This window comes from Pongo abelii, chromosome 10 (assembly GCF_028885655.2).
Source record: "Pongo abelii isolate AG06213 chromosome 10, NHGRI_mPonAbe1-v2.0_pri, whole genome shotgun sequence".
Classification (NCBI taxonomy): Eukaryota; Metazoa; Chordata; class Mammalia; order Primates; family Hominidae; genus Pongo; species Pongo abelii.
This window is the reverse complement of record NC_071995.2, coordinates 23,286,667-23,314,628: the sequence shown is the minus strand read 5'-3', so window position 1 is coordinate 23,314,628 and position 27,962 is coordinate 23,286,667. Positions and strand designations below refer to the sequence as shown.

The 27,962-nt window shown below is 38.4% G+C and overlaps 2 protein-coding genes across 2 annotated transcripts in view; one reads left to right on the top strand and one right to left on the bottom strand.

The window, feature by feature from the left end:
- ST8SIA1 (ST8 alpha-N-acetyl-neuraminide alpha-2,8-sialyltransferase 1) overlaps positions 1-2,702 on the top strand; it is a 260,653-nt gene extending 257,951 nt beyond the window's left edge. Inside the window, exon 6 of the mRNA XM_054526948.1 lies at positions 1,782-2,702. Coding sequence (XP_054382923.1) covers positions 1,782-1,817 — 36 coding nt within the window. The 3' untranslated portion in view covers positions 1,818-2,702. The remainder of the gene's footprint in view (positions 1-1,781) is intronic.
- CMAS (cytidine monophosphate N-acetylneuraminic acid synthetase) lies at positions 54-19,108 on the bottom strand. The gene is given in 8 exon segments (NM_001133017.2): positions 54-603; positions 3,258-3,411; positions 4,228-4,399; positions 4,756-4,850; positions 6,967-7,100; positions 10,046-10,201; positions 10,365-10,507; positions 18,789-19,108. Coding segments are annotated over 8 exon segments (1,305 nt in total). The 5' UTR covers positions 19,049-19,108; the 3' UTR covers positions 54-412.
- Positions 19,109-27,962: the final 8,854 nt, after the last annotated feature.

Below are 27,962 nucleotides of genomic sequence, written 5' to 3'. Positions count from 1 at the left end.
GAAAGAAAGAAAACGCATGGTAAATTTCTTCTAGAGCAACAAGGCAGTTTTCATCAAGTTTGAGAAATGTAATTTTATTAGTAGAAGGGCATGTCTTACCATACACACTGTCCCCAGATAAATAAAATCCCAACATCTTTGAAAGCACACAAACACACAGTTTTACAGGGTACAATACAAAGTGAATTTTGATGGTGTTCTTACTTGCATTTACTAAAAATCTGAGAAAGACTATAATCAGTCTCTAAATAATTATCTTGCATAAAGAGAAAAGTAGAGCACAATATATATATATATCACAAACCAAATCACACTCTCTGTAACATTACAACATGGAATTTACTTAATCAAAAATAAAAGCAAACTGGCTGAAGAAGGCTGTATCATTTTTTTCTCAATATTACACTAGTTTCTATTTTTGGCATGAATTATTAACCTTTTCCATTAGTAGGAAAATGTGCTCTGCAAATTCTCGGATGGCACCACGGCCACCATTACATTTGCAAATGTATCCAACAGCCTTCTGGGCAGTAGAACAGGCGTCAGCAGGAGCGCCACTTAGGCCCACTCTCTTCAAGCACTCTTCATCAGACACTTCATTTCCTATCAAGTAAAATAAATACTGAGCAAACATTTAAAGAGACAAAGAATATTCCAGCTAAATAATGCAGACAGCAACCAACAGGTAACTCTGGCAACTTCAGTAAGACCTAGGGGCACTGCATATAAGAATACTAAAGATTAGATGGAACAAAAATATTTTACAGTATAATTGAGGTCCAGGGTTTTCCCTAACAATCAAAAATAAACTCTTATGAGCCAGAGAAGAAGAATGGAGCATAATTGCTACCTACCATGCATATTACAAATGTTAGAAATTTTAGGTATGAATTCTAAGTTATTTAAATTTTTTATTAAGCAAAATTTCAAACATATGCGAGAACCCCAATTTTATATTGAAAAATTATCAGAATTTAAAATCACTTAGTAATATTGTTTTCTATGCCCTGGTTTATTTGGGGAGAGGGAGAGGAAGGAATTCCCAGACATAATATTTTATCCAAAAACTCTTCAACATTTATCTCTAATAGACAATTTTTTATGTGACAGAATATCATTAAACCCACAAAATCAATAATAGTACCTTAATATCCTCTAATAACCTAGTATATGTTGAGATACCCCCAGCTGTCTCAAAATTGTCCTTTTATAGCTGACTTATTTGAATCAGGAATGAAATAAGGTTAACATATGGTCTTTTGTTTATATATATATCTTAAATCTCTTTTAATCTGTAATAGTTCTGATTGGTATGCCATTTATTAATATTTGCTGAAAAATTACCATTTTTAAAGAATAAAAATAGATACTAAATCACACTGACATAATGATCTCCTTTTCCTCCCTCTCTGTTAACCCCTTTTTTGGAATAGGATGCATTTCAGAAGCTCCCAGTATCTTTAATTCACCATTCTGAGTAAAACTATTACTATACTTTAGACCACATACAACAATACAATCTTGGTTGAAGAGAGTTTCTTTTAAATTCGCTCTATGCTTATCTACTGAAATTTTCTCATTTATTATTAAATGTGTTGAAATTTGAATCATTTTCACTAAAAGATAATAAAAGTTGAAGTTAGTATTTGCATAATCTAGCCTTTAAACTCTATTTACTAAATTTACTTATAAAAGTATTGATTTTTTTAAGAAATATATTTTTATACATTTATGTCACCCATATAAAACATTGCTGAGTTTTGTTGTTTTTTTTTTTGTAGACATGGGGCCTCACTACGTTTCACAGGCTGGTCTAAAACTCCTGAGCTCCAGGGATCTGCCTGCCTCTGCTTCCCAAAGTGGTGGGATTGCAGGCATGAGCTATCATGCCCGGCCTGCTCTGAGTTTTAAGTAAAAATTTAAATGCTCTTCTCTATTTTCTTACCTCTCCTTTTAAAGTGTTTTTTTTTAAATGTCATATAAGTAATACGTATTCGTGGTAGAAATATTTTTTTAAAAAATAGAAGCAAAAAAGTCACAATCATCCTAATTATCACTATTTGTAGATAATCACTACATTTTGACAAATATAATTCTAGAGTTTTACCTATATAAATGATACACTTATTACTATCTGTAGGCACTATGTTAAGCATTTTATATTATCTTTGTTTTTCTTTCTAATGGCTTTATAAAATTTGGTTTGTGTTTATATTCTAAGTAGAAAACTAAGGTGTATAGAAGCTTGCTTAACATCCCAAAGATAATAAGTATAGTTGGAATTTGTTATACATTCCATTAAAATTTTCCTCTAATAAAAACTGGATCTGTCTTTAATAAACATTCTGCAGCATTTATGTCCATTAAATCTTCATGCGTGGTTTAAGGGTTATTCCTGAAGTCTCTAGATCACATGCTCCCAAAGTTTTCCTGTGCTTCTTATTTTGAGGCTCATATTACCCTTGTAAATATTGCTTTCATACATGATTTATAGTTATTATGCATCTTAATAACTTATCATTATCAATTTTAAAATGTTGACATCATCAGACTGTAAGCTCTGCAAGCAGAAAGCCTACAGTTCCCACAGTTCCATGCTGCGTATCAACATAGGTACCTGATAAGTGTATTGCTTAATATCAAAGTGAAAAACTTATTGTTATATTTGATCATGCAAATAAATACAGGTTACAGCACTGTTTGTAATGATTGCATAGTATTCCTTTTTAGGGATATTCTGTTTTTCACAGGACATTTAAGTGGGTTCTTTTAACTTCACTATTGGCCCATTTGTCTCATTTCTTTCCTGGAATTGGAATTTGGAGGAAAAAGTATGTACATTCAATTAGCAGCAAAAAATATTCAGAGCGTAATTCCTATGTACTAGAAATTCTTCTAAGTGCTTTACTCATATTATTTTATTAATCCCTACCACAGCCATACGGTAATAGGTACTCTTGGTATCTCCAGTTTACAGACGAGGAAACAACATTCATCTTATCACAACTGGCTAATCAGTGGTACAGTCTGACTTCACAGCTTGTGCTAATTAATCATTCTACATTTGATACCTATTATCAAACTAACCTCCAGAAAGACTGTCCTAGTTTAACAGTTTGATCAGCAGTGTAAGAAAGTTTCTATTTCCCTACAATCATACCCATTTGGAGGATGTGCTTTGTCATTTATATATTTCTTTAAAAATAAGTCAATAAATCCTGGTCCATTTTACTATGGGTGAATAAAAAGATACCAACCAAGATATGCCACTTCTTTCCAGCACAGGCCCATTTCTTTTCTCCATTCATCTACAACTGCTAGCTTGTCTGATACACTGACTTCCATTTTGCAATCCAGTTTTAAAGAAGAGAGCGTCTGCTTTGAACAGGCCCTTTCTGAGATTAGCCTCACCTTAAAAAAAAAAAGATTGGAGGAAGAAGGGAAAAATTAAAAAGTGAAGAAAACAGAAATCTTTCATAATAATTGACCTTGCAGATAGTCCAAATCACAAACGAGTCATCTTTTGACCTTCTGAAGGTCCAAGAAAGCAAACTGACTGTCATTTTAAAATCATGATGCTTTAAAACAAAGCTCATTTTATTTCTCATAGCCCAATAAAGGTGAGACACAGTATTTTATTTTCTACAATAGAAAGGATTCTATCTACAGGTAAAAATTACAACATATACTGTCTGATACTGCTCTAAGATTCTCCTGTAATTCAATTTATCCAGAGGAAAGTCTATAACCTCTCTCTTGTGCTGCTTAGTAACACATATTTAGGATTTCTGGTAAATTATAATTATCTTAGCTTTCATTTAAAAAATACACTTAAACGTTAAGTTATTTTGAATCAAAAATGTCATTCATAAGAATAAGCTAGATTTTAAAAATCCACAAGATACTGTCCTTTTCTAAAATGGTACACCTATTATCTAGGGAATCTTTCTTGTTGCAAGATCCTTTGGGAAACACTAGATAGCTCCCATTTAAAAGTAGTTATGTTTATATTTACTGAATAAACAAGAAATATTATTTGCTGATTAACAAATTTCTAATTCTACTCATCTAAAAGTAAATAGTATAATAATTTTCTAGGCATATGAAGGCCAAATTTCAGATATTTTAAGAGTTAATACTAAAAATTTAAATCTCTTAATTCCTTGCATGTTCTTTGACCCTGAATCAAAATATTATAAAATACTGCTATATTCAGGGAGCACATACCTCAATACCACTTTTCTTTAATAAACTTATCCCAATAGCATCTTTTACATCATAAGATATTATTTCTTTTTGGTCTCCTGATACATAAATGTGGCCATTGGTGAGACATCCATCAATATTGCAAACCAAAAGTTTTATTTCCTTAAGCTTCTCTTTGCCAAAATAGCCATATCTAAAAGAAACCAAAATAGACCTTTGAGTACAAGTGCAATACTAATCACTCCCTCTCATCTGGCTAAACCAATACATGAAATGTCACTCTCCATTCAATTATTCAAACATTACTATCCAAATTTACTTCACATATATATTTTAACTTATAGTACAGTAAGTAAAAGTAGTGTGGTCTAACCGGATAATGTTTCTCACTTTATTGAAGCCATGTAAACACATATTTTACATATGTCTTCCTCATATGAACAAAGTAATTACAAAGATCCTAAGATGTTTGAAGTATCAGAAATCAGTATCTAGAAGTATAATTATTAGGATTTAGTACAAAGGTTATACAGGTTTATTTGTTTTTACCTTAATACTCTTTGCTCTGCAATAGGCCAATCAATATCCACATCTATATCCACACTATGTTCAGCTCGCATTTCGTAGTATGCCATTTTTCCACCCTAAAGGTAGTATAAATGTCATGAATACTGTTTTTAATATTCATTCACATATATCAAAACTTTATTATAATACAGAACAATGAATTCATTTCTACAGTACTGAGAAAAATGAATAACCCAGTAAAAATCAGTCACATAAAAACGATTTTTTAATTTATTTTACTTTTTTATTTTTTCGAGTCAGGGTTTCACTCTGCCTCCCAGGCTGGAGTGCAATGGTGCAATCATAGCTCATTATAACCTTGAAATCTTAGGCTCAAGCAGTCCTCCCACCTCAGCCTCCTAAGGATCTGGTACTACAGGTATACAACACCACGTCCGGCTAAATTTTTAAAAAGTTTTTTGTAGATATAAGATCTTGCTATGTTGCTAAGGCTGGTCTTGGAAACCTGGCCTCAAGCTATCCTCTTGAGGCCTCAAGCTGGCCTCTCAAAGTGCTGGGATGACATGCTTCAGCCACCACGCCCAGCTTTTTTTTTTTTTTTTTAAGGCGAAAGCTCACACAAAAGAAATAACCTTAACATTTTTCAAATCTATCTAAACAGTTCAAGTTCCCTATTTAAGAAAATTTCTATTTTAATATTGAAAAAAGCAGAAATATTACATCCTCCAGGATTCTGACCACAAGGGATTTTGTGGAAATCCCTTAATCATATCCTCCTTTTTTTCAAGAAGTCTCTCCTGTCATCATCCAAAAGCAGTATAAAGGTTTTTGGAACTTCTGTTCTAATTTGCAACTAACAGGCAACACAGGGGAGGAAAAATAACTGTAGCATCTGTTGTACAGCGTTTTCTTAGATCCCTGAGCTACTGATGAAGATGACTAATAGTCATCCAAGTCACACTGGGCAAAGGCAAGGGCAGTCTCTTGATTCTAGGCAAGGGTCGGCAAGAGAAAGGGTCTTCTGATAGTAATTATTTTAATGACAAGATCAATTACTGGACAATTTCAATTTCATTTTTTTTTCAGAATTATCAGTCTCTTCATAAATCTTGTTTTAATGAGAAACATTTTTCTCCACACTTTAGGAATGGGTTACATCACGGTCCTCCTTAGAAAAGAGCTTAAAAAAATGGTAGTATCTATGTGTATCAAATCTAATTTTTCTGAACACTTAAATTTAACTAAACAGCGAGTCTATAGTTTGCCTATACATTGATCAGAAGATTTGTTAAAAATGTTTTTCTCTCTTTTGCTCAGAATAACAGTCCCATTAGAATTGTTATTACACAATGGAGAGGTTTCTCTGTCTCTCCTTAAAAATGCTATTTCTTGAGTAACATAAGAACCTGAATCCAAATCCTGACTACCATTTATTAGCGTTTTTGCCTTGAGTTAATTACTTCATATTTCAGAGATGCAGTTTTCCTCCTCTGTAAAACTGGGTAGAAATGTCCACTTCATTCATTCACTATGCAGATTACATAAGATAACATATGCAAAGTGTTTCACCTACTCCGCAGTTCACAGTAAATAATAAATAATAATGATAACTAAAATTAACAAGTTAAGAAATATATGATGCAACCATGTTGCAGGCTCTAAAATGAGAGACATTAAATCTGTTATTTGAAAATGAGAGAAATGAGAGTGAGGACAGATAAAATGATACATATTCAAGCTTACATAGTAGGAGGCAGTTGACTTAAAAGTATAATAAAAACATATATATATATATTAAAAAAAAAAAAGAATCTGGGTTTCCTGACGCCCAGGTTGTAACTCTTTTCACCTCTATGAAATTATTTGTCTTTTTAAAGCAATAGAAGTTATTCAACCCTACAGCCACAATATAACTATAACACAAACATGGATTACATAGTTTTGAGTGGAACAATATGAGTACCAGCACATATGTAGACATGCAGTACTTGATTCATTTTTTTATCATTGTAGCAGAATTCCTTGCATATTTACTGAATGGATTCCAAAGATCACTTTGGGGTAAACCTGCAGGATAAATGCCTCAGATAGCAAATGTTGTTAGCAATTACCTTTCCTTTATAGGTTGATACTTTTCTTTATCATAAAGAAATTGTACCATACTTCTTCCCTAGAACTCAAAGTATGCCTACAAAAGCGCTTAAAAGGATTATGCAAAATGAAGGCACAAACCTGCAAGTAACCCATCTCTATCAAATGTCTTTTAGCAAAATAAAATGAGCCATTTTCATATAATTCTCCATCCCAGTCTTGTCGACGAGGCCGTTTAGCTGGATTTAAATTCAGAGGTTCGGTCACTTCACGAACTAAAAGCAAAAAGTTAGAGTAAGTCCATGTTGCTCTGAATACAGAAAGTGTTAATTCAGTAACTTTTAAAAAGTTAATAAAAATGAACTCAGAATGCAGAGCATTTCTCTATCTAGATAAAGAACTTTTATTTTTTTTGGAGACAGAGTCTCGCTCTGTCACCCAGGCTGGAGTGCAATGGTGCAATCTTGGCTCACTGCAACCTCTGCCTCCCGGGTTCAAGCGATTCTCCTGCCTCAGCCTCCCAAGTAGCTGGGACTACAGGCATGCACCACCACACCTGGCTAATTTTTGTATTTTTAGTGGAGACGGGGTTTCACCATGTTGTCCGGGCTGGTCTTGAACTCTTGACCTCATGATCCGCCCACCTCGGCCTCCCAAAGTGCTGGAATTACAGGCATGAGCCACTGCGCCCGGCCTGATAAAAGAACTTTTTTTAGGCTGAATGTGGTGGTTCACGCCTGTAATCCCAGCACTGTGGAGGCCAAGGCAGGCGGATCACTTGAGGTCAGGAGTTCGAGACCAGCCCAGCCAACATAGTGAAATGCCATCTCCACTAAAAACACAAATTTAGCCGAGCATGGTGGTAGGTACCTGTAATCCCAGCTACTTGGGAGGCTGAGGCAGGAGAATCGCTTGAACCCGGGAGGCGGAGATTGCAGTGAGCCGAGATTGCGCCACTGTACTCCATCTAGCCTGGGCAACAGAGCGAGACTCTGTCTCAAAAAAAAGAACTTTTTTTAAAGGAATAAAATCTGTAATAATTCGGATGATTTATCTTTGCTTTCCAATAGCTACTAGAAAACTAAAGTATTTTATAATGAAATGTGGAACAATTAAGGTATTCATACAAATATTATGCTTTGGGAGGACATCAAGACAACCTTAAAGTAGCTTTAAAAGAACTGAATTTGTCATAAAATACCTATATTAATATTTGGGCCCTTTAATCTATTTCTCATTGTTTGCATATACAGAAATAAGTTTTATTTATCTAATGTGGTTGAGAAGTTGTTTTTATACAATTATTGCTGAAAACTAAAGATTTTTCCATTAAATTATTGAACATTTTATATTGATGAAAATGTTTATGTAACATATTATACATTCTTACCATTAGTTAAAAATATACTAAATATAATAATAAATTATGTTTATAAGTATACCTGATAATAAAGGCTCAGTAATGTCAACATTAATGAATAGAACATAATGTAATCAATGAAGACTTTGGTATTGCCATGTAGAGATTCCTTTGCCTTTCCACTGAGTTTTCCTCAAATCTGCGTGCGTGTGTGTGTGTGTGTGTGTGTGTGTGTGTGTGTGTTTAATAGCTGGTTATTCTCCAGAATCTTTCTTCACTTTTTGCTGCCATTTCTGTGTTTATGCAGGCTTCTAGGAATAACCTCTACTTACTTGTTTAACTAAACCATCCCCTGTTCAATTCCACCCCAGTGTTTGAAATAACCCAGGAAAAAACCTTAGCAAATACAAATTAAATAGCTAGAGATAACATAGCTTTATGAGCACTGGCTACAGAGTAGTGACCAGAACTCTCTCTACTCTCAAAAAGTATACAATCTAGGGGTAGAGACAGGTAATAAACCAACTAGACAATTCAAGTGGTACTTTGAAGAAAAGAGAGGGCCAAATCTTTCCTAGTATCAGTGGCTGCTTTCTCCTTGGGCATATCTGCTGAGTATGAGGAGAAGGCGCAAGAAAGATCAAGCTTTGCCTAATCAGAGGGACTCTGCTGAGGTAGGCAAAAACTAGAAGGGCTTTTAATGACCTTGTGGACTTGAGTTACAGATTGTCATCTGTAGGAACCACAAACATATAGCTAGTTTTTCCCACCTAATGCTTCCCCCTACAAGACTTTGGCTGAGTGTACTGTGTGGGAAGCTGGGAATGGGCTGGAAAGCAGGGAGATATCATAATAGTACTGTGGTCCTCAGATCCCTTAGAGTCTTCTCAGCAAGAGTAGGGGATGGGTGTGAGTGTCAGTAACACATACAAGATATATCTCCTAATAAGACACCTATACTAAGAGGTGAGATGAAATTAAAGTTTCAACCCAGCCCAACTCCTAATTGAATCAAAGTGATCAGCCCCTTATCTTATCTGCCTGATAGAAGAAAAGGCGTACCCTCTCTGGAGGAAAATATGTACTCAAGTGTCTATGCCAGATATACAATTAAACATGAGCCAAATGAAGAGGCAGAAATAGGTGACTCACAATCAAGAGAGAAGCAGAGTACAGAACTGTAAGTGACTAGATGTTGAAATCTTCAATCAAGGACTTTCGAATAGCTATCAAAAATATGTTAAATTAGAAGAAACGACCTTTTTTTAAATGGATAAAAAAATGGAGAATTTCAACAGAAAATGGAATCCCTAAGAAACAACTGAAATGTACATTACTGAATGGAAAAACACAGTGTTTATAATAATTCTCTGGATAAGATTTACAGCACACTGGACACGGCAGGCAAAATGCCTAGTAAACCCTATGGAATCCTTCTTATATACGGAGTTAGGAATTTGGGGAAGAACTTCAAAATGTCATTCTTGAGATCCTTCAGAACACTTTGGTGGATGCTTTCTATCTCCATATGATTTGTATGGAGTTCATCAAACATGTCCAGAACAAACATAAAAGTATTTGATCTAGAAAAACGGCATGTCTGCCTCAAAAGGCAAATAGAAATAAGAGGATTAGAATGTCCCTTTGTAAAGAGTAAAGCAAAGAATTAATTTGGTCTAGCTGTGTTGGCTCGATAACAGATTTAGAGCTGACTGTAAATGTCATTACCTACTAAAGTAATGAGTCACATACTCTCTTTTACAGCTCCCCTTTTACTCTCCTCATGCCCAAAGGATATTTATATACAAAAAAATTGATTCTCAATAAAATGAGCTAAAATAAAGACTGATAAGAGATTACCTCCTTTCTGAATTTCACTCCATCGAAACTGATGGCGTCTCACAACAGAGAAAACAGAATCATATCCTTCTTCTCGAATCATTTCTGCAACTTTTTGAAGATCAGTAGGATGTAAACATGGAGAAGTAGCTTGAATATTTCCTACAATGTCAACCTCTTAAAAAGACAAGAGAAATGAAAAGGATATTAAAAAAAAAAGTTCCCTGCAAGCAAGTAATATTAAGGTTTGGAATTCAAATGTTAAAACAAGTCTTATAAGATAATAAAGGAAGTAGAAAAGTACATAAAGGTTTGAATAAACTATTAATCAAATTCATACCATTATGATAATTAAGAAATTCTATGATGGCATCTAGTGAGGTAGAGCTGTCTTTTGAAACTTCAGAACTTCTTCGATGAACTTGTGCACCAAATTGTTTGGCCACATTCTCAATTTCATCATGGTCTGTCGAAACCCATACACTGTTCAGATATCAAAAGAAATTAACAGCCAAATCAAAAGAAATCATTAACAATAAAATGGAGCTCTGTAACCATAAAATACAGCTTATATAATGTGAGAATTTTTTTGCACAATGATAATAATGTTACAGATCCAAAGGAGTATAAAATGTAAGAAATTATATTTTGTATATAAATATATTAATGAATAAAAATGCAGTCCTAGATATACTTTATATAAAGAAAGGAACAACAGACACTGGGGCCTACTTGAGGGTAGAGGGTGGGAGGAGGGTGAGGATCAAAAAACTACCTATCAGGTACTATGCCTACTACCTGGATGACGAAATAATCTGTACACCAAACCCCTGCAACATGCAACTTACCTCTGTAACAAGCCTGCCATGTACCCCTGAACCTAAAATAAACGTTTTTTAAAAGGCACTAGAAGTCAAATCTAAAGAAAATTAAAGATCTTGCTTATTCTCCATCCAAATCCAAAATATTGTATAAAATATTTTAATATGCTTGCTAAAAAAAAAAAAAATGGACCTGGCTTAGCCACACCCTAAAGGTGAAACAGTTTCAAGCTTAGAAGATAATAAATGCCCAAGTCTGGGCTCAAAAAAAATCAGATAAAACAACTCTTTCTTTTTTAAACAACAAACAATGGGTATATAGATATAGAATGAGCTGGGTTATAGCCATTGATAACAACAAACATGAAGAATATGACTTCATTGGCTCAAAAGAATTTAACTTAATACTCTATTAACCGCAGGTTACACAGTTGCCTATTTAGGCTTTATAAAATGATGAATAGGCAAAATGCTGTTTTTGAGAGGGGTACCAGTTTCTATTGAAGTTTTGTTTCCTGGACAGTCACAAATTCCCACTGCTAGATGCAGGAGATGTAAATACTACTCTAGCCACAATGTTTGGTCAGGCTTGGAGTCTCACACCTGTAATCCCAACGCTTTGGGAAGCTGAGGCGGGTGGATCACCTGAGGTCACAAGATCGAGACCAGCCTGGCCAACAGGGTGAAACCCGGTCTCTACTAAAAATACAAAAATCAGCAGGGCATGGTGGTGCACACCTGTAATCCCAGCTACTAGGGAGGTTGAGACAGGAGGATCGCTTGAACCTGGGAGGCAGAGGTTGCAGTGAGCCGAGATCGCGCCACTGCACTCCAGCCTGAGAGACACAGCAAGACCCTGTCTCAAAAAAAAAGACAAAAAACAACAAAACCCCACCATGTTTTAATAGTGATTTATGCAAAGATATCTTAATGACTTATAGTCTTTGGTGTATGTGTGTGTGTATATATATATTTGGTATATATATATATACACACACACACACAAATATATATACACATTTTGTATACATAAAAAATTATATATAATGTGTATATATAATGTATATATGTGTGTGTGTGTGTGTGTATATATGTATACACATATATACACATATATACACACACACACATATATATTTTTCCTTTTATCCCAGTCTTTCGATATCTACTGAGGGAAAGATGAACTGCATGTTTTGTTTGTTTGTTTTTTTGGGAGAGTCTTGCTCTGTTACCCAGGCTGGAGTACAGTGGCCCGTTATCTGCTCACTGCAACCTCCACCTCCCAGGTTCAAGCGATTCTCATGCCTTAGGCTCCTGAGTAGCTGGATTACAGGCAAGTGTCACCACACCCGACTAATTTTTAGTAAAAATGGGGTTTTGCCATGCTGGCCAGGATGGTCTCAAACTCCTGACCTCAAGTGACCCTCCCACCTCAGCCTCCCAAAATGCTAGGATTACAGGTGTGAGCCACCACACTCGGCTGAACTGCATGTTTAATATGTCTATGCTCAATTATCATGAGTGGAAAGAAAGTGAAAAACTAAAGGAAATCTTCTAACATCCCTGGATTTCATTTATTTATTTCACTTATTCCCTTTAATATTTATAGAAGGATTTAAATCAAGGGATAAAGTCATTAAGAAAAAATAATCAAAGGAAGCCTAGCAAACAAGATGAGCCACTGGCTAGGGGTCAAGAGTCCCATGATATTTACTTATGTCACTCTATGCAAGGTGAACACAGGAGCCCCCATTTTCCTCCATCTTGAAATCTGAAATAGTGGGAAAAAAATGTTCTCTTGGGAAATGTCATAGTCAAAGGTATATAACAAAGTAAAGTACCAATGAAAACCTAGTGTATTTTTAAAATAGAGGTGATGGGAGGATAAGATGTAATTAGAATACAATAAAAAATAAACAGGGAAGGCAAAAGACATGGTAATTTGGCACCTAATTTACATTATTAATTGAAATAAATTGCTGAAGCCATTTACTTCCTTATCCTGATTTTTACTGCAATGAAAATTCAATACCAGAGGGTTCAGTGGTCTTTAAGTAATGTTTACAAAGCAAGAAAAAAAAATAGAATTTTGGAGGAGGTTTGCTTTTCTTCCTTCCTTCCTTCTTTCATTCATTCATCCTTCATTTATGAACTATTTACTAAGTGCTTATTCTGTCCCAGGCACGATTCTGGACACTAGGGATGTAATAACGTATACAGCATAGTTTATTTTCTTGAGAAAGTCTTGGCCTGTTGATAGAGACTGAGGCCAATATAGCACTGTAATTCTCTTTAAACCATTAGGAAAAGAGAAGCGAGGGATCAATTAAGTAACTATGCTCTTTTCAGTGCTTTACTTTTTACAACGTACTTTCACAATGCCTGCTACATATCAGGTGCTCAATATAGATCTGTTGAATGAATGAAACAGTAAGTGATTAAAAGGATGGGTTCTGAAGGAAGAGGTTCAATTCTGGCTCCACCACATGCCAGCTATATGACCACGGGAAAAATCCATAATCTCCCTATGCCTCAATTTTCAGTAAAATGGAGGTAAGTAATAATAGTGGATACCTCATATGGTTTAGAGGATTAAATATAAACCATTTACCACAGAACAAACATTTAATAAATGTTAGCTATTCAAAATACTAAAACAAAAATGATAATAAAGTAACATCTACTCTGTCTCATTTAATCCTCACACTCAATCTTCAGAAGGTAGACTGAAGTTCTGCTTCCAGACCTTCAAAGGTCCAAATGTCTAATTTGTATGCTATGTTAAGCAATTACACTGTGAAAAAAATATGAAAACAGTATCCCATATGTACACTTAAAATACTATGATCATAACCTATGAAAGAGACTGAGTAGATAATTTTCCTTTGGTTTAGGGACATAAGATGAGGATACACAAAAGAGAAAATGAGCAAGTGAACAAACAGGCCAGTCAAGCAGAGTGAATGTCAAAGTCTAATGCCAATGGCTTTAGCCTCAAATGAAGTCACACCACATCTAACAGGACCAACAGGAATATCAACCATGGTGCCTGTGACAACTACTTGAAATCAGAAGCTGCCATTTTAGGGATAATAACAGCATAGGCCTTTCATTAATCAAAAGTCTATACCCTAAGCATAAAACTAAAACATGTTTATTTTTCACAAGTATGTTAGGCAACACTTACAAATCAATTTGTTCTGAGGTTTACTTACACAGCACTGAACCACTGTTGAAAATTAAGCTCTTACAAAATCAACTCTGGCAATAACTCTGTACTAAAGGAAAAAAAATTATCTCAGCATTTTTCGTAACTACTAACTAGCCTAGTTAGTATGCAAAGTTAGCAACCTTGAAAAGTACTGTTAGCTTTGATTCTGAGCAGGCCAGAAAAATCTGCCTCAATTAAGTCAAATCATGGTTTTGAACAAAATAATCTCAAAGGTATCTTCGAGCCCTGAAAAACACAAATCAGACAGCTGCAATTTTCTTCAGCTCTCTCCTAAGGTAAGTATTTTTTGAAGAAACAAAAGAGAGGGTAGGAGGCAGGAAGGGTGCTCCAAAGTCCTCCTACAGCTTCATAGTAAGTCAATGGAATATAAGTCAACACATTTTAATGATCTAGTATATAAAGCATACCACGATGAATAAGAGGGTACCTGCTCACAAGAAGCTTAGCTTTTCACCTAGTATGGCAGGAGACTCCCCAGGCCAAATTCTGCCCACTCCTCAGCCTGTTTCTGTAACATTTTATTGGAATACAGCCACTCTTTCATTTATGTATTGTCACGGCCACTTTCACAACATACACAACAGCAGAGCTGAGTGGCTGCAACAAAGACCATCTGGCTTACACAACCTGAAATATTTACTATCTGGCCCTTTACAGAAAAAGTCTGCTGGCCACTGAAACTGAAAAAGAGAATAAAGACATCTTTCCACTAACTCTTCAAAGTCAAAGAATGTTAGCACCAGAAAGAATTTTTAAGATCATTACAACTTTCCCGTTTTAAAAGCAATGGGAGAGTTTCCCATTTTACAAACATGGAAGATAGTAAAAACCTTCTAAACAAGAGGAAAATGTCAATAATAGATTACATACTATGTGCCAGGCACTATTCTAAGGGCTGCACATACATTAGCTCACTCAATTCCCTCAACAAGCCTGTGAGGCAGACACTTTAGTACATTTTGCAGATGAAGAGACTGAGGCACAGAGAGGTTAAGTGATTTACCCAAGTTTGCACAGTTAACACATGGTGATGCTGGAATTCAAATCCACAGTTTGACTTCAGAGTCTGTGATCTTACCTCCCTGCATAGGGCATGCACTAAATGAAGGTACAAACGACGTAGCTATGTATGGGAAAACAAAGGCACAATTACTTTTCACTGAGGGGATCAGTAAAGGCTTCATGGAGGAAGAAGTGCTGGTCCCTTCTATTACCTTTTGACCTAATCTCTCCAGATGCCTGGAAAGGATGACAAATAGCACGTAGACACAAAACTTGAACAGAGTAAATTCACATTTACATGATACTGTTAAGTTAGAAATACATTCATTTTGCTAGTTTAGAAAAAATAATTTTTTTTTTTTTGAGACAGAGTCTTGCTCTGTTGCCCAGGCTAGAGTGCAGTGATGTAATCTCGGCTCACTGCAACCTCCGCCTCCCGGGTTCAAGTGATTCCCCTGCCTCAGCCTCCTGAGTAGCTGGGATTACAGGCATGCACCACCACAACTGGCTAATTTTTGTATTTTTGGTAGAGATGGGGTTTCGCCATGTTGGCCAGGCTGGTCTTCAACTCCTAGCCTCCGCCTGCCTTTGGCCTCCCAAAGTGCTGGGATTACAGATGTGAGCCAGCCAATTTTATTTCTTCTAATCGCCACCACGGATATAGTGACAGATACCATAGGTGGCTTGAAGAAGTATAAAACATTATCCCTGTGGTCAATGAGTTTACACTCTAGTCTAGAAGTATTAAATAAAACTACTTGGTACAGAAAAGGTTGATACTAGAGTCTTTTTTTTAAAGAAGTTTTGTACAAATGCTAAAATGTGGAAATGGGAAAATCATTGGTCAATGTATATACATAGTTTCCAATCATTTCATAGCAAAATCCCCAATGCCTGCTGTAATGGTTGGTTGTTGGGTTCTGACCAACAGAATCTATTCCCCCTCACTTTTGGTAATTGTACTCCAATTTTCCTCTTGATGAACCTGTCATGTTTTTCAGCGGGGGCTCCATCGCTGGTTTCAAGAGTGGAAGATGCAGCTATACTGTACCAATACAAGCACTATGTTCTTCTTGCCATAGTGACTGGTTGAAGAATGAGCAGGGTACCCAATGAGGCACAATGAAACTTCGAGCTTCGAGGAGAGCACTCCTTCTGACTTACATTTAAATCTGTAAGAATATGAGGACCGCTATCAAAGACACACAAAATCGGCGACTAAAGTATTAAGGACAGATTGTATTCTGTTACTACTGCAATAGGGAAAAGAGTCCAACGTGAACTGCATTCACAGCCTCAGAAAACGAAAGGCTGGAGACTTTAAAGGCTGAGTTGTGCTAAGGGAAAGGCACTGAGGGGTGCTAACGGGGCTTAGTCCGTGTGACTAGGCCATCTGGATTTGTTAACTGGTGCTTATCTGGAAGAGAAACAATCTTCTATCTTTATGAGACAAAGCAACTGAGCAAGTTGAAGCAAGGTGTCCACTGAACTTCGCCCTTTATCTTCCCAGAGGGACTGGGAAGGAGAGTGAGAGTTATTTCCTAGAATGTTCGCATTTCACTGAGACATGGTTCCGGGCCTCGCAGGTCCTTGGGGAAACAGTTTTGTGTGGTAGATCTACATCTCAAAAGGCAGAGAAAGTTTTTATAATTGCAAGCTTTCTAAACTAACTGCTCTAAAAGAGGGTTCAGGGGCCTATCACCAGGTTTTTTTTTTCCTGGAACAATCAGGAAATTCTGGCAGCTTTGAGCCTCTTCAGGAAGCCATTTTAAGGGAAACTGAGATCATCCTAGGGACATGGCCTTAAGCTGCTAGAAGCCATGCTAGGGCTTGGTCAAGTCTCTTGGGGCAGAGGTTTGGAGCAAGTCATTAGGTACCCTGAGAGTTCTGCAGTTCTCAGTACAACCACCTTGCATCCATAAAGGGTCTATCCAGAACTAAGAAATTGAGGATTCTGGCAACAAAGTGCACCATCCTCTTATCCTGCTTTACTTTTTCTTAAAAACATTTATAATAACCTGATACAACACATATTAATGTTCTTGTATATTGCATGTCTTTCCTTATTATAACATAAGCTCTATAAGACTAAGGGCTGTCTCTACTGCTACTACACCTGGTTCGGTACATACAACAGTGCCTGTTACATAGTAGGTAGGTAATAAGTATGCTGAATCAATGAATCATTTTTTTTGTCCTTGAGTCTGATTGTACCTTAATAAGCCTTTCCCTCTTTTGTTATGCCAGTTTGAACAGGGTTTCCTGATATATACAACCTAAGAGTTGTAAATGGTATTAACAGTTTTGTTCTCCATTTACTGTGAATATGATTTTGATCTCTAGTTCATTTCACAAAAATGATATTTCACTATATTACTGCAGTCTGGATGCACCTACTTCTCTCAGTCCTTTTTAGTTTGTACCCTTTCTAAGAATGTAAAAATATCCCAAAGTCTGTGAGCTTCACAAGGACAAAAACTGTGTCCCAATCATCTTGGTATTCCCTTGGACATGTATAGCAGAAATTAGGGCTCAGTAAATAGCTACTGAATTGAAAAAAATCCCCAGGTCCTTCCCTATCTCTCCTTCGCACACTTCCTATTGCACTAGTGTTATCTTCTGAATAGTGGCTCCTGTTTGCCTTGGTCCATCCAGGACTTCCTTTGGGTCGAAACATTACGAAAATTAGTATATTTATACTTTTTTGGCATCTCCCTTTTTTAAACAAGACTGGTTAAATGAAAATCATTTAGCCATATATTAATATGGGTAAGCAAATATAGGTTCAAAAAGAAAAAGAGATGACTTCAAAAACAGTCATCTCTTTAAAAATCGAAACATTAAAAGGTTAACAGAAATTAATTTCCACAATAACGACACATGCAAATGTAGTTAGGTTGAAGCTATATGTGTAAATTCATTCTTGGCACAGAATTCGATCTCCCTTCTTTTATGAATGACATCAGCTTGTAACTCCTGACCAATTTGGCAATGTATCTAAATTATGCATAATTAAAACTGTCCTTAGGGCAGAAGAGGTTCCAAAGGTATGATTAAATGATTTGTAAGTATTAATATATCATAAAACAGTCAGTTGTACACCTTCCCACTAGGTCTCACGTATTTATAAATCTAGGGAGTTTTCTAGATTGTGCTGACTCACAGGCAGATAGCTAGAGTATTTTTCAAAGGTTAGGAAAAGATCTCCAAGCTGAGCTTGAAATTCAGCTCTGACACCCCGACACTCAACTCCATTCATGAACCTGATGCCTCCCTAATCGAGCAGCACCAAGCAGTTATCAGAGGCTGAGCAACAGGGGAGCTTCGATGGCCCCCATCCAAAGAAGTTCACACATTATCACAGACGTTGCACCGGGGTGGCCTCCTTTACTTTTCCCCGTAAGGTCAAGCCGGGAGGAGGGGACGGTTGGGGAGGTGTAATCTCCCCTTTCACGGATGATTCTCAAGGGCGGAGACAGGAACTGTCCCAGGTTATGACCATTGGCAGCTACGGAACAAGGAAGGAGCTGGAGCCCTTCCTCCTGGGCTCTCAGCCCGGCCCCAGGCACCCCGGATCTTCCACATCCCTGGCATGAGAGATGGCCCCCTTCCAAGAGCGGTGGCCCTGGGGGCCCCAGCCCCTCCAGCAGCCCGACTCCCTCTCCCGACCCCCGCCCAGGCCGCGCCGCCCACTCTCGCACATGCGCACCTCTGGAAGGCCCCTGAATCCAGGGCCGCACGCAGGACCCAGCCAATGAGCGGGACCCCCGCCAGGTGCTTAATATTCTTCAGGGGGATGCCTTTGCTGCCTCCCCGGGCCAGAATTAGGGCTGCCAGGTGCGGGGGCTTCTCCACACCTCGGCCCTGGCCGCCGCGAGAGTTGCGCTGCAGCTTCGGCGGCCGGCCCCGGGACGGTCGCCCCCGCGGGTTGGAGACGGAGGTGGCGGCCCCCTTCTCCACCGAGTCCATCTTCCTCCCACGCCTTCTCCCCAGCTTCTCCACATCCGGGAGCTAGTCCCTCACCACCTCAGCTCGGCGCCGCCCGATCCCCGCCTGGCAGCTGGCGCGCGCGGCCGTCCCTCGCCCCGCCCACTCCCCCGCCCCCTCGCGGTGCTCGCTGGGAATTGTAGTCCGCGGCCGCCTCGTCTGGGGCCAGTAGGCCAAGTAGGCTCTGATGAGGTGACCCCAAAACTAAGTCAAGCAGTGGGAGTCCAGAGATATTTGGAGGAAGTGCGGCTTTTGGGATGCTTGCAAGTGTCTGGAAATTTCTAAAATTAAAAAAAAATAGAGTATTTATATTTGCTAAAGAACTTCCCCACTTTAGAATTGCGGTGGGTTTCCCGTTGCATATCTTGATGCACCCTAACACGAATCCATTTTATATTTTAAAATGTATATTTTAAACATACACCTTTTTTTTAATGCCCCTGGGTCATTTTTTCTAAGAAATTACTGACTAGCTCATTCAAATATCCTACAGGCGCCTTAAACTCAATGTTTTAAAAACTCTATTTTTCATACGCGCTCAGACTGCTTTTATCTCTGCACTTTGATCAACATCAGCATTCCCTAGCAGCAGAAACTTGGAAGTCAGCTTTACTGGTCACCTCTAGTATAGCTGACACTTGGTTTTTTGGTTTTGTTTTGTTGTCTGCTAAAAATCTTTTCCTTTTAGGAATTGATGCCTCTCTCACCCACTGAGGGTTTCCCTCACATTCTCTGCACTGTAATAGTAAGTGTGTGACCCAAGATGGTCCATCTAAGCACCCCATTTTCCTTAACACAGCTGTGGTCTAGGGACAGGCATATGACCAAGCAGAGCCCACTGGAGTCCTTTCCAGAGACTCTTGGAAAGAAAGGATCTTTCTCGTGCTGACTGGGTGCTAAGGACCTTGTTAACCTGAAGCCTCAGGGCAAGGGTAGGGTAGGGTGGCAGGGGGGCTTTGCCGTTCTGAAATGGGCTGGAAGACTGATGTTCTCCCTGAGGAAGCAGAACAAACACATGGAGGGATTAAAGAGAAAGAACTCTGGAGGCATCATTTAAACTCTCTCTTTTTTTTTTTTTTTTTGAGACAGATTCTCACTGTGTCCCCCAAGAGGCTGGAGTGCAGTGGCATGATCTTGGCTCACTGCAACCCTCTGCCACCCATTCTCAAGCGTCCTGAGTAGCTGGGATTACAGAGGGGCACCACCACACACAGATAATTTTTGTATTTTTAGTTGAGTTGGAGGTTTCACCAGGTTGGCCAGGCTGGTCTTGAACTCCTGACCTTAAGTGATCTGCCCGCCTCAGCCTCTCAAAGTGCTGGGATTATAGGCATGAGCCGCCGTGCCTGAGCATTTAAACCCTGATCCAACCAAGAGGCTCAAAGACATACACCCACACACACCTCTCTTAGGAAAAAAAAAAAAAAAAGACTTTAAAGCAGGCATCTCTGACCTAGCATGCATTTTGTCTTTCAGCATGTTTGCAAGCCTATATTTGGAAGTAGAGTCTTTTACATTTCTGAGATGGAGGCTGATACAAACAGAAGGAATGGATTGTAGTGTGTCGGCTTGCCTTCTCCTAGAGGGTAAAAGGATTTTCTACTTCTCAGGTCTTGGCCATTTTTGAGGGGAGAGAAGTCTTTGATGTTTTGGGTCCTGTGAGAGGTACTGGATACTTTACATCTCTTAGTCTGTGAATCAACTGATGGCCCAGCCCTTCCTGGGACTGGTGCTGGGAGAAGGTGCTTCATGCAGACACAGAGAAGGGAGGCTGTGAACAGACATCAATGCCATGCCTGGGAAAGGGGCAGGCTCTATGAGCCATTCCAGCACTGAAGGGCAAGGGGACAACTTGCCCCCATACACTGGCTCTTTGAGTAGGGCCTTTGCAGTTGCTGTGCTTCAGAGACACCAGCACTGAACTTTTGGTAATCACGTGAGGACCCCTACTACACCCCAATAACAATCTTGATTCCTATTAATGATTTAGTTGCCCTTCTCCACAGTAATTCCCTACAGGCCCATAAATCCTAGTGGACCAGACACGAGAATAGTTTTGACTCCTGGGGCATATTGGTGTCCTCTAAGCTGGGAACAGAGCAAGTGGCACCACTGTTACTTATCAAATGAGATTATAGCGATTTACATAAATACCAAGAGACTTTGAACTCTTCCAGGACAGGGACTGTTCCTTCTTTGTAATCTTCTCATCCAGAACAATGTATGGGTCACAGTACTGCTCAGTAAACATTGGTGAACTGCCTCTCATATTACTTTTTCAGTCTCTGCCCACGCATGCTTTTTAAAATATAGTTGCAAAGTTATGATAATAAAGCATTTTATATCCTTTGTATGGTTACAGCACAATTTTGATTAGATCTGACACTTGGCTACTCCCAGTCTTGAGAGAGGGAGACAAAGGAAGAGAGAGAGGTGGTGGTAGTAAAAGTGGAAGGTGATGCATCTAGTTCAGCATATGGCACACAGAAATTTGATGAATTTTTAAAAATGAAATTAGAGTTTACTGTTTTACAATATTTTTACTTAGTCCAAAGAGAGAATGATTGTTCCAGGAAGAGGAAGAGGATGGGTTATCCTGTCTTTTTCTTTGGATTAGTTTTGAGGAATAAAACAAACTACTCTCAAAGCAACTATTCGGTCATCTTTCCTTTAAAGATAAGTATGAAGTGTTGCTGCTGAAGAATAATTCATTCATATTTATTGTGAAAGAATATATCCTTATATTATCTCTTGTTTTATGATTTCGTATGTAAACAAACTTTGTACACAGAGGAGTCCTTTGACTCATTCATTTGTTCACATTCACTGCATTCCAAAAGCCAGGCTCTGTGCTACACATTAGAAATACCAAACCAAGAGGTGAAAGGCAGCGAACTTAGCATTACGACAGGGAGACAGGCACACCGCAGTAGAGTGTGATTTGTGCTGTGAAAGAGTGTACATGAGGTAGGCAAGCACAGAGGGAGGTATTTCGGCTAGAGTAAGATTTTTCTTTGCTGAGATGACTCTTTAAAGATTGTTAAAGTACAAAAAAGACCTCAGCTGAGGGAATGGCATTGTGCAAGGTGCAGAGGAATGAAACTACATGATGATTTAGGAAACTTGAAGTGAGTCACTATGACTGAAGCAGAATATACTGGTTGGTTAGTGGCGAAAGATGAAAATAGAGAGGAAAGCGTGGGCCAGATTACAGCACATAAAGACCTTATGTGTTCAGCTTTGTTAAGGAAGTTACAGATAGGAGGGATATAACTTGATTCACGCCATTCTTTCAACAAATCATTATTGCATGACAACGGTGTCAGTCACTTTTCTGGGCACTGAAAATATACTGAGGTGATGAAAAGTGCTCAAATTCTGGATATATCTTTAAAGTATAGCTAATAGGATTTTCTGACAGACTAGGTGAAATGCATGAGAGAAACAGGAAAATTGGTGTGATTCCAGGATCTTTGGCCTGACCATTAGTAGGAGGGAGTTGCTATTAACCGAGATGGAAAAGATAAGAAGGACTAAGGTTTGGAGACAAAATTATGAATTCTGTTTTATAAATGCCATGTGTGAAATATCTATTAGCTATCCAAAGGGAAATAAACAGTGGGCTATTGAATATGTTAGCCTAGAGTTCATAGGAGGGGTCTAGGATATAAATGTAGCTTGGGAGTCATCAGCATACAGGTACTATTCTCAGCCATAAGACTAGATGAGAATGAGAAGTGATGGCAGACAGAAAAGAGAAGAAACTAGATGAGATCAGCTAAGATTGAAAAGTTAACAGAAGAGAAAACAAGTCCGAAGGCTGCGCCCTGGGGGTCTCCAACACTTAGAAGTTAACGAAATGAGAAGACACGGCAAAAGAGACTGAGACAGAATGCAAAACAGAAGGCAATAGGGTACCCTGAAATCTATGCGAATAAAAGTGTTGGAAGGAGGGAAAAGTGATCAATTATATCAAATGCTATGATTGTCACTGTGAAAGTTATCAATACCAAAATGAAGTTGCTTATGTCTAACCCTAAGATAATAGAGCCAGAAGGCCATGAGGGAGGGGCACTCACGCACTATGCTTCCACCAAAAAAATACCACACGAAATTTTTTCAAAGTGCAGCTTGCTACATGAGTCATACAATGAGAGCTAGCAGCCACACAAGGACACAAAGCTAGCCACACAAGGACAGCTAGCTGCTTGCATAAGAACACTTGCCTGTCTCCACTAATAAACAGATGTCAATTTCTGCCATAAGACTCTGTAACCAATGTTTTCTGTTTCGAAACAATTTGTATGTACTTTTTTCTCTCTCTCTTTTTTTTTTTTTTGAGACAGGGTCTTGCTCTGTCAGCCAGGCTGGAGTGCAATGGCACGATCTCGGCTCACTGCAACCTCCAACTCCCGGGTTCAAGCAGTTCTCCTGCCTCAGCCTCTCGAGTAGCTGGGATTACAGGTGCCCACCACTGCACCTGGCTAATTTTTGTATTTTTAGTAGAGACGGGGTTTCACCATGTTGGCCAGACTGGTCTCAAACTCCTGACCTCGTGATCTGCCCACCTTGGCCTCCCAAAGTGCTGGGATGACAGGCCTAAGTCACCGGGCCTGGCCTTCTTTCTCTCTTTTGTCTTTAGAACCTTACCCTTACCACAACCTTGGATGTGCCTATGATCCACCATAAATTGCATATCCTGACTTGTAATTCTCTCCTAATCCCAAATAAGCTCTTTCTTTTGGCACCTATTTAATCTTTCAACCACTATCCCTTTTCTCTTTTTTCTTTACACCAAAAACTCTTTAGTTGTCTATAATCATGATCTCCACATTCTCTCCTCACATTCCCTCCTCTCATTCCCTCCTTAATCCACTCTAATCAGGTTTTTTTGCCACCACAAAACCAGTGGACTTACTTTTCTTAAGATCAACAGTGAGTCCACATTCCTAAACACAACAGCATGGTGTTACATGGTGTCAACCTAAAAAGGAACAATCTATTGTCACGTGTTGTTGTATTTAGGAATGAGGACTCATTGTTGATCTTAAGAAAAGTAAGTCCACTGGTTTTGTGATGGCCAAAAACCTGGTTAGAATGGATTAAGGAGGGAATAAGAGGAGGGAATGAGAAGAGAGAATGTGGAGATCACGAGTATAGACAACTGAACAGTTTTGGTTAAAAGAGGAAAGGGATAGTAGTTGCAGGATTAAATGGGTGTCAAAAGAGTTGTTTTTTTTTAAGAGGTGGGAAATGATACTATCTTTGTGTGTTGATAAAAGTAATCCAATAGAGAGGGGAAAATTAATGATAACAGAGAAGAGAAGGAAGAACTGCTGAAGCAATTTCCTTGATTAGACCATAGGGGATGTAATCTAATTCTAGGTGGAAGGACTGGCTTTGGCTAGTAACAGAAAAGATGAACTTTTTGGGCATGAAGCTATAGAACCGAACTCTCAAACTGATTTAAGACCACCAAAACCAGAAAAAGTTCTGCCTAGCAGCCCTGGAAAAAGAATGCTTCCAGAACAATACCCTGTGATATGATGAATGAAAAATGCTCACAACTTTGATAATGTTAATGGAGAAAGGTCATTTTCTAGAGACACCTAAACATATTCAGTTTACCTTTATGAAGAACTTATATGGCATTCAGACTGCTCAGTGTTTACGTGCATTATCTCATTTTATCCCTGCAACAACTCTTAACCACTTAACATCATCCCCAATTACAGATTAAAAAAACCGAGCCTCATTTCGAGAGGTTTAACTCCTATTCAAATCCCCACAGCTGGCAAGGGGTCAAGATAAGATTTTTTTTTTTTTTTTAGACAGAGTTTCTCTCTTGTTGCCCAGGCTGAAGTGCAATGGCATTGTCTCTGCTCAATGCAACCTCCGCTTCCTGGGTTCAAGTGATTCCCCTGCCTCAGCCTCCAGGTAGCTAGGATTACAGGCACCTGCCATCATACTCGGTTAATTTTTGTATTTTTAGTAGAGACGGGGTTTCATTTGAATGCAGTCTTAAGCTCTAGAAGCAGTATTCTAAGCCCTTATGCTATGAAAACCAGCTTGAATGATTTAGTAAAGTTGAATTTGATGGGGAGAGGAAAAAATAGAGGCATCTAGCATCTACCCAGACTCAGAATAGATATGATCTACTGAGAGATATCTTTATAGCATGTTCTCTTCTTTTAGATAGATGGGGCCCTTGGGCAAGATAGTAGATGAGATTTCAGGAGTGAGGCCAAGAAGAGAGTTGGTACTGTTAATATCAAATGTCCTCCCAGGTTACTTCCTAAAAGGGTGCTGATGGAGAATTCCACTGTTCACCACACACTCACTAGAGAGGCATTAAGGCTGGAGTAGGGTAGGAAGGAATTGTTCCAATTGGAACCACCAAGGATGTAAAGACAAAAGTGTAACCCCTCATCGAAGAATGAAGAGGGTGGGTCATCTTACCAGATCTTTGTCCCCTGATGTCTTGAGCAGAAGGCAGCTACTAGCCCCAAGTCACACAGAAGCATATCAACAGGGGCCAGCCCCATTGCTGAAGGAGCCCATGTTGGGGAAAAGGAGGGTCTAGACAAAGGTGAGTTATCTATAGGGAATGTCACAAAGTTGCCTCATGTCCCTGCCTACTTGTGCTGCTGCTTGTCAATGTGGGAATGGGACTGGATAGCATTGCTCCTTTCAAACAAGTAGGAATCTGTACCCCTGGGAAGAAGCCAGAAAGACCAGATTGTCCTAGTTAACACATTGTCCATTTCTCCAACTGCCACGATGTGACGTGTGCATGCATTGTGCTCAATGGCCTATGTGTTCAGATCTTTCCTTAACCACTTATGAGTGAACTGACCTTGGGAAAATTACTTATCCTCTATGAGTCTAAATTTTCTCATCTGTCTCATAGATATGATACTAATAGGGATCACATCATAAGGTTGTTTTGAAGACTAAGTGACAATGCATAAAAAGGATTTAGCACAGTGAATAGCATATAATAAGAGTCCAACAAATGGAGTTATTAAAATATTTGTATGTCAACAAAGTTTAGTTTATAAGCAGATGCAAAATAACATATTTCATAAGAAGATAACTGAAGTGCTTGATTTTCTTAAAGCATAATACCAAGAGAGGCTCCGTATAAAAGAGGTGGAGGGCATGGCCAGGATGAGCTAGAATTAGGACAATTAAGATGTTTGCTGTGTTCCTGCTGTGTTTTGCTGTAAACACCTTCTGTGCCTTCCTGTTTCAACTAGAATCAGCTATCCAAATAGCCTCTGTCTGGATTTGGGTCAGAGTTAAGGAAGTGCAGTCCTCAGGGCTATGTCCAGCATGTGGGAGAGCATGTTAAAGGGGCATAGAAAGCACAGGATACCAGATGTGAGTGGGATGGTGAATACTGCAAAAGCAAGAAGTCAGAACTGCTGATGAGCAGAAGAGCAAGCCTCCCAAGTGCTCTGAGAAACAGAGAGAGATAATGGCTACCCAATTATATGTAATGCAGGAGTTGGAGGAAATTTTCTTTAAATCTTTTAGTAAAATTGTACTTCAGTTGTAACCACACCAGGCTCAAGGACTCTGAGGACTAATACACAACTGATACTTAGGTTACAATTATTACTAGTTTGATTCCAAACTTAATAGTGTTGGCGAATGATTGGCAAAAATGGTGATGGGTCTTGAATTACTCAGTTATCTTTGTTTTCATGAAGGCTGAAGGACAGTGCAGTAGGCTGAATATTGGCTCCCCAAAAATCTCCAAATTTGAATCCCTAGAACCTGTGACTGTGTTACCTTACATGGTAAAAGGGGCTTCGCAGAGGCATTTAAGTTAGGGATCTTGAGATGACAAGACGACCCTGGGTATCCAAGTGAGGACAGTGTAATCACAAAGGCCCTTAAAGAGGGAGACAGTAGGGTCAGAATCAGAGACCTTGTAAAAATGGCAAGCAGGGGTCATGGAGGAGAGAAGATGCTGGCTTTGAAGACAGAGAAAGGGGTCATGAGCCAAAGGATGCAGGCAGCCTCTAAAACCTTGAAAAGGGAAGGATATAATTTCCCCCTGGAGCCTCCAGAAGGAACTAAGGATGTGGATGCCTTGATTTGAGCCCTGGGGGCTGGCTTCAGCCTGTTGCACATCGCTACGGTATGCCAGAGCAATAACCTGAGCACTTATAGTCTGTGGGTACTATTTTCATTTGTTTGTTTTACAGGGTTAGATTAATGTACAAGCTCCTTTTTTTCACTCTCTTTTACTTACCAGTGTTTGGTCACTTGCACGTTGAACAGGACCTTCTTATCTATGAAGTCATATCATTCTATGTTACCTAGTAGGCTTGAAATGTAGGAGGGAAAAACACTGAAATTAATCTTGTTTCAAAGATTTAATTTCTTTCTCCTTTTGAGAAGGATAGAAGGATAGAATACAAAAGAATTTAACTGTTTTTCACTTTAAATGTTGTTAACAACAATATATTCATCCATCTCTTCATCGAACAAACATTTATTGAAGGCCTATTCTGAGCAAAACACATTCACTAAGTATTGTGCTAGGTTATATACATTTTTTTTGAAAACTCACAGCTCTAACTGTAAAGAACCTTAAGATTTCATGGAAGAAAACAGATATGTAAATTATTAAATATGACATATGGGAAATAAAATATATAATGTAAGCTGTCTTCAATCTTCATGCATTCCACTGTCAGACATTCTTTATTTTTATACTTGATACATTGCCACTTCCTTTCACTAACATTTATAATATTATGACACTAGGAAAATGTGTTTGAGCTTCCAAACAACTGACAAAAAATAAAATCTTGAAACACAGCCATTATAAATTCAGCATTCATATCCCTAGACATAAGAGAAATGACAAATATCCATAAAA